The sequence below is a fragment of the Oryza sativa genome, chromosome 3 (genome assembly GCF_034140825.1).
Source record: "Oryza sativa Japonica Group chromosome 3, ASM3414082v1".
NCBI classification, from domain to species: Eukaryota; Viridiplantae; Streptophyta; class Magnoliopsida; order Poales; family Poaceae; genus Oryza; species Oryza sativa.
Genome location: NC_089037.1, coordinates 23667592 through 23680480, shown reverse-complemented (window position 1 = coordinate 23680480; position 12889 = coordinate 23667592). Strand labels below are relative to the sequence as shown.

The 12889-nt window shown below is 44.4% G+C and overlaps 1 protein-coding gene across 1 annotated transcript; it reads left to right on the top strand.

Moving 5' to 3' along the window:
• Nucleotides 1–3278: 3278 nt before the first annotated feature.
• On the top strand, nt 3279–4067 carry LOC4333418 (peamaclein). The gene is made up of 2 exons (XM_015773719.3): nt 3279–3518; nt 3589–4067. Exons 1-2 carry the CDS (start codon nt 3428–3430, stop codon nt 3780–3782), a joined length of 285 nt encoding a protein of 94 aa, XP_015629205.1. The 5' UTR covers nt 3279–3427; the 3' UTR covers nt 3783–4067.
• The last annotated feature ends 8822 nt before the right edge of the window (nt 4068–12889 follow it).

Below are 12889 nucleotides of genomic sequence, written 5' to 3'. Positions count from 1 at the left end.
TTCACTATGTATAGATAAAATGTTGTAGTAAATTGCAATATTCTTTCGCTATTTGCTGAAACATTGTTTTTATATATGGTGAAACATATTTAAAAAACCGTTGTTTCATACGTTCTAGCAAAATATTTCATAAGGTGATTTGGTTGTGTTTCAGCCTTTTAAACGATTGAAACATTTTTGATCTACTTAGTGAAATCATTCCGATCTAGTTGATAGAACAATGCCCGATTTATAGGCGCCTCGCTATTTTTGCAGACGATCGGATATTCCGAATACTAAGTCGAATATTCCAATAAAACACGTTGAGCCAAACAGAGAGCTCAGTTCCCTTGAAAGACAGATTGTCCAATCCATCGGATATTCTGAGAAGCATAACAGAAATTTCAATCAACAATTAATTTATGCGCAAACATAGAATTAAGTTATTCGGAAAAACTGATACTGGATCAAATATTCCGATCACTTTTGATAAGTGATAATATGAGAGTTTAGTTCATACGAAAAATGGAAATTCCGACACGTTGAATATTTGGATGCCAAATGAAAGAAAACTTAAAAATTGTTCGCTGAACATTAAGGTTGAATCGTAGCTAATTCGTGGCATTCCCTCAATAGTACGATAACCATAGACTCAATAAATCGAAAAATTACATTTACCATAGAGTCTTGATGCCGTATTTCCACAATTAGTCTTGGGTTTGCTATTTTCTTCCTTCTCAACCATTCAAGGACTAAATCTTCACAACATCACTTAGTAAAATTCTGATATGTGTATACTTCCCCAAAAAGAACCCTTTTCTTTACAAGCACGTGCGGTTGAGATCCTGAGGAATACTTCTGGTGGCTTTCTGCCACACCTAGGGCTGAAAACGGGGCGGATATTTCCCGTCCGCCTGACCGACCTGAGGATTGCGGGAGGAATATGGGAGAGAAAACGGAATACCCGATATTATCCGAGTTCTAACCTGAATCCGTAAAAAATATGGGTTAGGATACGGGAAGAGTTGTATCCGCCCGTATGTCCCATATTATAAAACATATGTGAAAATCTATTTTAAATTCACCTATAAACATGATAAAAGATTAGTTAATCACTATTTTTATGAGCTCACATGTAATATTATATAATTTGTTCCTTGATGTATCTTTTTTTAGCACTTTAATTGTCTTCTTACATTAAATATCCATGAAGTGGACATAAAAAAATATTTGTTCCCGAATCCGATTCGATAAAAGTAATATGAGATAGGATACGGGATGGGTGATGGGTTATCCGATACTACCTGTACCCGATTCTGAATTTAAAGTAAGATGTGAGTTAAGATATGGGAATGTTGTGATCCGACCGTACCCGCCCCGTCTTCACCTCTAGCCACACCAATCAAACCCATTATTGCAGATTTTTTGTATTGTAAAATTTATGCAAATGCTTCAATGAAACTGGAATGTTTTGACATTGCAAATGCTCCTCTTTGTTTTTAGGTTTACAAACTTTGTCCCATGTTTCCGTAGAGCGTGCTTTCACATGCAATTCACTTGTTTTCCTCCACAAATGAATACACCTCGCCCCACCAATGTACTTAATATATAAGCTATGTACGACTACTGATTTCCTTTATTCATGCTCTGCTCCACATCCGATAGGTTGGCTTAGAGAGAGAGCATGCGCGCTATAGAACATGATGATTTATCCTTTGTTGAGTGCACATACGAGATTATTGTATCAAATAGAAGAGTTACCATTCAACCTGTGCACCTTGATGAGGGGCGTGAATCTTCTTGAAAACAGTTTATTGTTAGTGTGCCTTTATTATCTACTCGACGATGGATTGAGGATGGAGCCATTCTTTTGTGAGTTGTGATGATGATACTCTAGGGGAAGAATTGGTAGTTTAGTGGCAAAAGGAGAACTTAAGTCATAAGATTTGGGACATTATTTAAACCCAGAACTAATTACATTGTGGCACAGATGGAATATCCAAAATTATTGTTTATCATCCTGCAGTGCCACTTCTTGATCTAGCCATTTCTTGATCTATAAGTGCAGTGTATGACGTCATAAACCTCCAAATAGCTAATTAGTCACCACATTCTTGATGAATCATCATCATTGAGGTATTGACCATTAACCTTCGTTCTATCCTGCCTCACCACCCTATCGATTTATTTGGACTCAAGGGGTGAGCCGTGAGACAGTGAATGGCGATTGGAGCTATTAAACCACTCCGTGTGGCTTTAGCAGTAGGGAAAATTAGTTTACAACTCAAGCATTTATTATGCACTCGTACTCTGCATAACACCTAAAATATTGGCGGAAAAATTTGGTAACATAAATTACAATGTCATATATATCATTCTATAAACATAAGACTAAATCCAATCTATACGTCTAGCTTTTAGTTTTAATACAAATATAAAAGTAGAACTCATTAATTCTTTTAGGGCTGTCTTATTATTTGTAGTTCAATCGATGGGAAATATGGGAGCCATAAAGCTCCAACTCCCTTGCGAAGAGCAAAATGAGTAAAACGACCTCTGCCAGCGGTACAAACATTTCCGTTGTTCAATAACGCCTGCTTAGCATCGTAATCGGGGCGGAGCCGACTAGAGGTGAGTCTAGTTCGCGAATCTCCGCGACGAGAGAATACACTGTCCGTATATTGAAAACCGTCGATCCTTCCTGAGCTTTTGGTTCTTACTGTTGTACAGTTACTATAGGCCGACGTACGGCACGCGATCGGTTGCCACATCGATCGTCCGTTGCTTTGGACCGTTGGTGTGGTAGTAACTCCCAATAATAGTAGTCGATACGCGACGCGACCAAAAGCCGGATGGCGCAGCAGGTACCACGAGCTGAAGAGCAGGTGCCAGAACCCGTGCCGCCGGCCGCGCGCGTCGCGTCGCACTTCACACCGTACCGTCTCATGCTACAGTAGGTAGCTACCACCGGGGACGGACGGTCGTACGCTACGTCTACTGATGAAAACACCTTTGGGCTTTTGGCTGGACGCGTCACGCGCGCGTTATTATCCGGCGGCCCTCGTTCACGGACCGGATTACGCGCTGTTGCGGTGCGGCAACCGATGAGCGTTTCCGGTCAGGCACAACATTTGGAGGAGTAGTAGCATGCAAGCGTGGGCCACACCACACCGGCGCCTTTGGCCAAGGCCGGGCACGCGAGCTGCTCGACACGTCGCTCGCTCTCCAGATGCTTCCCTGCCCACAGACCCACAGCGCCCAGCGGCCTCTTTATGTGGGATAGTAGTAATTGTACTAGTACTCCTCCGGACCTGAGCTGCATTGCATATTTGCTTTGCTCCCCTTCCACGACTTTAGCCATCTTGGCTTGCAAGGTGAGAAGAGCAGATCGATCGAGCTGAGAGCTGGTCTCAGGTGTGTGTTGCGTGAGTGTGTTCGAAGACGAACGATGAAGACCCGCCGGGCCGCGCTGCTAATGCTTCTCCTCCTGGTGGTGGTGGCGGCCGCCTCGTGGCCGCAGCCTTGCGACGCTGCTTCAGGTAACCGATCGATTTGTGAGTTTGCGATGCGTGCGTGGTGCCGTTGCCTACAAATTGGCGTTTGCTGCAGGGTTCTGCGGGAGCAAGTGCGCGGTGCGGTGCGGGAGGGGGAGGGGGCGGGGGAGCGGGTGCCTGAGGTCGTGCGGGCTGTGCTGCGAGGAGTGCAACTGCGTGCCCACGGGGAGTGGGTCGACGCGCGACGAGTGCCCCTGCTACCGCGACATGCTCACCGCCGGCCCCAGGAAGAGGCCCAAGTGCCCCTGAATCCTCCCCATCCATCTCCATCTCATCGATTACCATCAACTTCATCTCATTTTCTTGTACTTGAAATTAGCTACTAGTACGTGGTTGTGTATACGTCGCAGGTGTGTATGTATGTATGTATATATATGCGTATGTTGTCATGCTGCGTAGTTATAGTTAGTAGTCCTACCTACTCCAGTACGTACGTGTTGATGCCTGTTAATATGGCTGTATGGCTAGCTAAGCTGTGTGCCTGTGTCGATTTGTAAAGTTGTACTAGTAGGTAGTTGTACTACTTGCAGCGCACGTACTGTTTGTTTGTCTGTTGTTAAATTTCGTGTTAACTATGAACAGGGGATATGCCGTATGCGCTTTACCTGAGGAAAAAAAATGAATGAAATGCTACTTTTTAGTTTTTAGAACGGGGTTTGATAAAATATTAGGTGTTTTTTTTGTTGATAACAATAATATGCCACAATTTCACACCTCAAGTGAGGCAAGCACTATAAAAAAACAATTAGAGATCGGGCCTATACGTACCTAAACAGTTAAAACTGACACATAGTAGTGTTTTACCATCTCCATTTGCTGAAAATAGAAAAAATTGGCACCTTTAAACAACTGGAAGTGCTGGTTCCTGACAAAAACCGACACCATATTGTAGATGTCGTTTTTTTTGAAAAAGCTACCAAAACGAACCGAGCCAGCAAGCCAAGCACCGACCTTATCTACTCGTCAGCACCTGCCCTCCCTCTCTCCCACACTTCTCTCTTTCTCTCTCACGTCTCTATCTCTCTCTAACGTCTCTCTCGTGGCGACGACCATGCGCTTCCCTTCGCCAGATCCGATGGAGGGGAGGCAGCGGCCACATCCTCCCATCCACCAGATCTGCGCGAAAGGGAAGGTGGTGGGAGGGGATGCAGTGGCCTCCGTGATGACGGCGGCGGATCAGGCGGAGGCAATGGCATCGGCGGCTTCCACTGGCGATGGCGGGCTTTCCTTTGCCAGATCCAACGAGAGAGGAGCAGTGGTAGCACCGACGCTCTTCCCTCCACCAGATTCGGCAAGCGGGAAGGCCGCGGGCTCCCCTCCTCCAGATCTGGTCAGGGGAGGCGGCGGTAGTGGCAGCGCCCTCTCCTTCGCCAGATCTAGCGAGAGGGGAGGCAATGGGCTCCCCACAACGGCGATTCTCCTCCTCTCCGTCCCTCGCCTCTTCTCTCTCTCCCCGGCGTCCCACTGCTGCTCTTCCCCTCTCCACCGCGGTGGGGCGCAACCTCCTGTCCGTCGCTGGCTGACATGACGATAGGGACAACTCAACTAGATTGACGGCACGACAATGGGGAAGCCAGGGGATTCTAGTGACTGTGATTGTGTTTGGATGATTTTGCTGATGATTTTGATTGTGTTTGGTTGATGGGGATGATGTTGATCTTAGAAATGATAAAGATGGAGAGAGCTTCATCGAGCCAGCTTTTTTTTTATTCATAGAATCTCAAAGGATGGGTGTCGGTTGGGAAAACTAGCACCTATAGCTGTTTTTTAGTGTGATGTTTGACCATATTATGATAACAATCCGGCCCATATAGGGTTAGCCGAGGCCCAACAAATTAAGGTTGCCCGGACCCCAACAGTTCATAGGCACACCTACTCGGGGAAAGGCCCAATCACCCTAAAAGACTAGTCCAATAGGGGAAGGGTGGCTCTCCCTTTTAAGGTGGCTTCCTCCTCCCAAGCTATGCAAGGTGGGATTATTCAGAGGCTCGCACGGTCGCCGTCCGACTTTTGCGTCTTTGCCAGCGGGTAATAGTGGAGGATGTCCTCATCATTCCCACCCCCTTAACAAGGGCCCAGCTCTGATACCAAACTGATGACGCTCTCTCTTGTGGCCCGATCTTCTGGTGAGGGGATAACTCTCGCTTTGATCGAGTACGACGTTTGCGACGTGGCTACCAACCAGAATAAGTCCAGGACGCCGTACAATTGCTACACCACAAACGATGTCGTACCAACCGTGACGCGCGGTTGATGATTCCTGCAATGCAAACGAGAGAACACTGCAAGAACAAGATAAGATGCAATCTAAATATTGCGAATAGGTAATTAAGCACAAAGGAATAGTTGCGATTGAAGTGGTAGATCTAATCGACCCGGCAAATAAACACACCAACTATTGGGGGCTCTGAACCAATAGTCGCCAACTAATCGAACGAGGACTAGAGACAAGGTGAATGGCACTTGGCAAAATTCAACTAAACAAAACCCAATTGTTTTTGAGGATGTACAAAGCTATTTATAGAGGAAAATAAAGCTAGGGCTAAGTGCTAATTCGTGGAGGTGGAGGGAGACACTTTCGAGATGGGCCTAGTTTATTACAAGGCCCAAGGCCCAAGTTCGGTTTCAGTAACAGCACTAGCTTGTTTTGGTGATTCCCGTTGACTCGAGATAAATTTGGACATGAGACCGGATGCGTTTAAAAGGTATCGAGATAAGCTTTCCACGAAGTCCAAGATCACCCAAATCGAAATTGGCATAAAGGCGTTAGGTCCGTTTGAAGTCAGTACTGTCTCCAGAGGTCAAACTGGATTTCAAAACTCATTAGACTTTAATATCTCGTAGATTCTCCAATTATCCGATGTATTCTTTGGCAATGTTTTATATTTCTCATGCTTCGTTGTATGTATATACTTGATGGTCACATCATATTAGCCATGTGTTTGATTCATAGCCACACTTGGGGGACATTTTCTTCTTCATCAAATTGGTCTTACATGTCAATAGCACAAAAAGTATAGCAAGGTTTTCTCTTGCTAGTTAAATTGTGGCTTCAATTTTATTAGGCACACCTTAAACAAGTTAGATTAAAATCTATGGCAACTTTTGGTAAGTTCAGCTCCGAACATAATTTCTAGCATGATTACACACTTCAAAATGTCACTTTATACAATGTCTCTTATATATTTTAACATTATATTGTGAACGGCTTAAGCCTAGTAAGAATCAGTGCGACTGTTGGCTTTAAGCATACTGTAAAGCATAAACCATCATTTAAAACATAGAAAATTTATATAATCTTTTATGACATACTTTCAAAACGAACTTTTAATGGATTTAAATTTTGGTTGAAACAAATAAAAAAAGCTGTTGGTTAATAACATATATGCTGGTCAATAATGTTAACTATTACAAAAGTCGTTTTTCCATACGGCTAGATCTGATCTTTGTATGGAGATGAGTGGCCCGCTTGCACCAAAATGTCTGTAAAATTTGAAGTTTTCTATGCGGCCAGCGCAACCGTATGCGAAAATCTTTGCGGCCATAAATACCAACCATATGTGAAAATAAATTTGGTGAAAAAAAATCCAAAACCCTAGCCCCCCGTCACTGTCATCGTCGCCCGCCGCTCCTGAGGTCGGGGGCGGCGGATCCGCGCACCGCCGTCGCTCCCGAGGTAGGGGTGGTGGATCCACACGTTGTCGTTGCCCCCGAGGTCGGGGGCGGCGGATCCGTGCGCAGGCAGCCTGATTCCCGCCTCCACTGCCTGCCGCTGTCACCATTCCCGAGGTCGGGATGACGGATCCGCCCATTGGCCGCCCGTTCCCGAGGTTGGAGGGTGACGGATCCGCACGCCGGCCGCTGCCCGCTTGCCGTCGCCGCCAGCCCTCTTCGCGCACGCGCCAACACCGCCTACCCCTCGGTGAGAAGGCGAAGAGAGGAGAAAAAGAGAGAGAGAGGAGGGAGAGGAGAGGAAAGGAAGAGAGAGAGAGAGAGGAGAAGAGTTGAAAATTTTGAAGTTATGAGAATTAAAAGAGATAGGAGGGGAGAAAATATCTGTGGAGAAGGGAGGTATTTTTCCATGCGATCCACTTAAGAGGCCTGCATGCGAAAATCTATTTTTGCATGCGGTCCCTTAAGAGCACTGTATAGAAAAATATGCTTATTTTTACATGCAGCCCCTAAGTGACCCTCGTGTAAAAATAGATTTTTACATACGGGTCTTTTAAGGAGCCGTATGCGAAAATGGTGATTTGACTTTTGCGGACGTGACCTGTTGCGATCCGCTTGCAACCTATAAGTAAGGGTTCTTGTATAGAAAAGTCGTTTTTTTATAGTGATTGTTGGGTTGAATGGCTGGATTGTTCGACATTGATGAGCTACTATGGATGCTATTAGGGTTAAAAAAAAAAGGAAAGTATGTTTTCTTAAAATTACAGAAATTTCAAAAAGCACGAAAGTTTTACATATAATTCCTGGATTTGTAGTATTTTGCAAAAAGAAAAACGTATTGTGAAAATCATTCTCAGGATTACAAAGTTTCATACAATCTTTTAATTTACGTTGTTTCTACCATTTGATTTTTTTTTCTAGAAATATAGGATATTCTGGGGCAAATCTAGCAGCTAGGCTTCATTACTTTCTAGTGTACCTTCCGATTTTACCAATATTTTTAAGTATATATGATAATTTTATGACGTAGTTTCAATGATATTTATTAAATTACTTAAAATGAAAAGAAACAGGGTGAAGCTAGCTAGATCTTTTCATCGGGGTTAATCGACCCAGACAAAATTCTAAAATTCTCTAATAAAATAATGTTTCGATTCAAGGTTCACCATAGTATGCCATAGAGTTGTTTATGATAATATTCTTGATTGGCGTCGTCTAGATCTATCCTCAAAAATACTTTTAGCATATATTTCCTCTATTTTATAAAAAACCAATCTAGCTATCCAGAATAAGGTGTCATATCTTTTACTATGTTGACTTTTTTATGGGAAAAAGGAGTATGTCATAAGTATTTTATGAAAAACAGATAGTCAAATGAACTATGCAAAAGTCAACTGCGGTCGTATACTAAAAACACGGAGGTAGACATCTCAAGCAGTTCATGGGAGCTCTGTGATGCTTCGAAATAATTGATGAAAAAGAAAAAAAAACAAAGAAGATTAGAGGAGAGCTGTTGGGCTGCTTGGGCTCCATTGGTCTTGGGCCATAGATATAGCTTGCATCAGGTAAGCGGCACCAGCACCGATAAGCCGTGGGCGTTGGTCCATCTCGCGAACAGCAGCAACAGGGAGGCAGGGAGCTGGTACGGTACGTGCTTGGTTTTCTGGCCCAATTTGCCCATTTGGCATCGTATTTGTCACCGGAGGTCCCTCAACTTGTCATTGAATTATAAAATCGTACCCCAACCGTAAAACCAGATATATAACATCTCATAACTTACAAAACCGTTCATTTTACATCCTTCAGCGGTTTTTAATCTGGTTTTATCCTACGTGGCGGGTGAGTCAGCGCGGGACCCACATGGGCCCCACATGTCAGTACGCCACATCATTAGCTCTCTTTATCCTCTCCTCTCCTTTTCTCCTCTCTTTCTCTCATTCATCTCCCGCTGGGCAGGCTGGCCGGCGGTGGGGAGGAGGTCGCTGGGACGAGGAGGTCAAACGACCGGCCGGCGATACGGCGGCGACGACACGGGAGAAGGGGAGGGAGTCGGCGGCGGGAGCACGAGGGAGATCGAGCACGACAGCGAACAGAGTGGGGAAACGGCGAGGCGGAGCGGCACCACGTGAAGCCGGCGAGGTGGCGGCGGGCAGAGAAGGCCGGCGAGGCGGTGGCGCGCGAAGCCGGCGGCGCGGAGCGGGGCAGGGCGGTGGCGGTGGCGGATGATGATGACGACGATGGCAACAGGTTCGAGGAGGAGGAGGACGCTCCTCCCTCGCCGCGGCGACCTCCGATCGCTGCCGACGCAGCTCGTCGCGCCCGGGGTCAACGCAACGCCGGAGCTCCTCCACCTCCGCCCGCTTCCCCCCGCATCCTCCTTCCTCGCGACGACGGCGTCGTTCGTCAATGCGATGGCAGACCTGAGCCGGCTTCGCGCGGTGCCGCTCCGCCGGCCGTTGTGCTCGATCTCCCCTGTGCTCCCGTCGCCGCCTCCCTCCCCTTTTCCCGCTTCTCCACCGCTCCTCTCTCCTCCCTCGCCGCGGAGACCTCCGACCGCCGCTGACGCAGCTCGTCGCACCCGCGGTCAACGCAACGATGAAGCTCCTCCACTGCCGCCCGCTTCCCCCTACCTCCTCCTTCCTCGCGATGACGGCGTCATTCGTCAATGCTCGATCTCCCCCGTGCTCCCGCAGCCACCTCCCTCCCCCTTTCCCGTGTTGCCGCCGCCACGTCGCCGCCGCCGCATCACCAGCCGGCCGTCCGACCTCCTCCCCACCGCCGGCCAACTTGCCCAGAGGAAGATGAGAGATAGAGAGAGAGAGAAGGAAAGGAGAGGAGGGGAAAGAGAGAGGGAGAGGAGGGGAAAGAGAGAGGTGATGATGTGGTGTCCTGACATGTGGGGCCCACGTGGGTCCCATGCTGACTCACCCACCACGTAGGATAAAACCAAGGTCAAAACTACCAAAGGATGTAAAACGAACAGTTCTGTAAGTTAAGGGATATTATATATCTGGTTTTAGGTTGGGGGACGATTTTGTAATTCGATGATAAGTTGAGGGACCTTCGGTGTACTTTTTCCATTTGTGGGCTCTCTCCATATTTATGGGCTTCCTCTATTCAAAAATCTAATTCATGGTATTTCTTTTGTCAACAAGACTTAAAAAAAATTCTCATCATCGTGTAACAAAAACCAAGAAACTGTAAGCATGCAACCAATAAATATTAAGACGATTGCTCGTGTTGAGTCAACAATTTAATTTATCACGACAAAACAAAATGATAACTCCATTTAAGTTTTAAATGCATGGAGACTACAAACATGCTCTTTTTATTGGGAAAAAGAGGAAATAAAATAGAATCAAGACTTTTGAATGGTGGGAGTAGTGATTAACTTTGCAAAACCACATTTGAGGTAAGCTGTGGTTTGCCATAAAAGTTGTGCTTAGCAAATTCTTAACCACGCCTTATACAAATTTGTTACAAATTAAGTTATTGACAGGTGGGACTATAAGTGTGGTGAGTGTTGTGGCAAACAATTAAACGATTACCAAATAAGTTGTGGCACAACTAAACTCAGGCGTGGCAAGTTGAGACTATGAAGCTAACAACATCTTAATTTCAGATTTAACCCGTAATATAGTGTATACTATATTTATGCAAAGATTTCTTTCTTAAAAAATATTCCAACTTCTTTTTCTCATTTCTTTTTAAAACTTTGCGCTATTTTTGCTTACTTGCTACTACCTCCGTTTCAGGTTATAAGACTTTCTAGCATTGCTCACATTTATATAGATGTTAATAAATCTAGGCACACATCTATATCTAGATTTATTAATATATATATAAATGTGGGTAATGTTAAAAGATCTTATAATATAAAATGGAAAATGGAGGAAGTATTTAATTTCTATCTACCCATTGCATGCACGATTAGTCGAGGCGGTCACACACAAGAAACTCTAGCACGAATGGCGTGAGGGGGTGCAACACAATTAGGACAGGCACGCATGACCTTTTTAAGCTTTTACCCAGTTAGGCACCGACCAGCGGACACACACGCTAGAGTGCCTTTTTATTTTTCTTCTTTCCTATACTGTTGAATTCTCCAATTCACTCGTAAATTATCGTGCCACGTGCTTGAACCAATCCAATATCGACAGAACCATCAGTTATATTTCATTTACATATTCTGGCCGTAAAATCTATTTCGAGAGGCATCTCGATTTTGACTTAACGAGCGACACGGATAATTACGTGAGAAGTACTACTAGCGTTACAGACATGCATGTAAGTAGTTTTTGCTATTAGGTTGTGCATATTTTTTTCTTCTTATGAATTTTTCTCTTAAATTACTTATCCGATCTATAATCCGATTACACCGTTGTGTTCGTAACAATTAAATCTTTATAACAAGATCTCACATGATTATATTTTGATGAAAAATCACAAATTACTTTTATGATATATCTAAATTACTTTTAGATTTCACTAAGTTACTTCTTAGACATACAAAAGTAAATTCAGTAAAGCCTAGAAGTAATTTACATATATTATAGAAGTAACTTAGAACAAAACGAATGTAACTTTGGCATGTCATTTGAAGTAAATCCATTGTAGAGATAAAAACATGACTCTATCTAGAAATTAAATTAATCAGCACAAATTATGGAATTAACTAAAAACAATAATAAAAGTAATCACCTCAGAGCTTTTAGGAAGTATTTTAATCAAATATAAAAATAACTTATATATATGATAATTTGTTCAATGAAAAAAAATATTAATTAAAGTTACTTTCTTTTTCTTTTTGTTATAAGTTACTTCTATGATATATGTAAATTACTTTTAAGCTTTACTAAATTTACTTTTGTATGTCTTAGAAGTAACTTAGTGAAATCTAAAAGTAATTTAGACATATCATAAAAGTAATTTGTGATTTTTTATTAAAATATAGTCATGTGAGATCTTGTTGTAAAGATTTAATTGGTACGAATACAACGGTGTAATCGGATCGTAGATTGGATGAGTAGTTTAAGAGAAAATTGTATTTAAAGTATAGGTGTATGGTGTCTCTTATAGATGGAGTGGTAGCTGGTTTAGACAAACCAGCTACCACTAGCTGTGTAGTCATATTCTGGCACGTAAAAAGAGCATACGCCCCTTCTTTAATATAGTTGGATTGCTCCATACCCATGCAATCCAGCGCCTCTCCTCCGACATAGGAGGAAGGCCGCAGCCCTCCACCTAGTCAGGCTCTAGCTCACCATTGCCATTCTCCCGACCTAACGCTATAGCGCCTTCACCCTTGCTACTAGGGGTGGACAGGAAGCTCGTGGTTCGTTAGCTCGCTCGACTCATGACAAGCTCGACTTGGTTCGTTTGATATTCCTAATGAGCCGAGCTGGCATTTCAGCTCGTTAGAGATAACGAGCCAGCTCGAGCTGGCTCGCGAGTTGCTCGTGAGCCTTAACGAGCTAGGGTAACCAGGCCACACAGATCCATAGGCAGCCCACACACGGAAGGCCCATTGGCCCAAATATATATTGCATCAAAAACCCTAACCCTAATACGGTAATACCCCTAGTTGCCACCAATGACCAGTGCATCCCCTTGCCGATTGCCTGATTCCCCATAGCGCCGTTCCCCATCGTGCACATCGACGCCGGTCCCCGCCGCCGCCAACC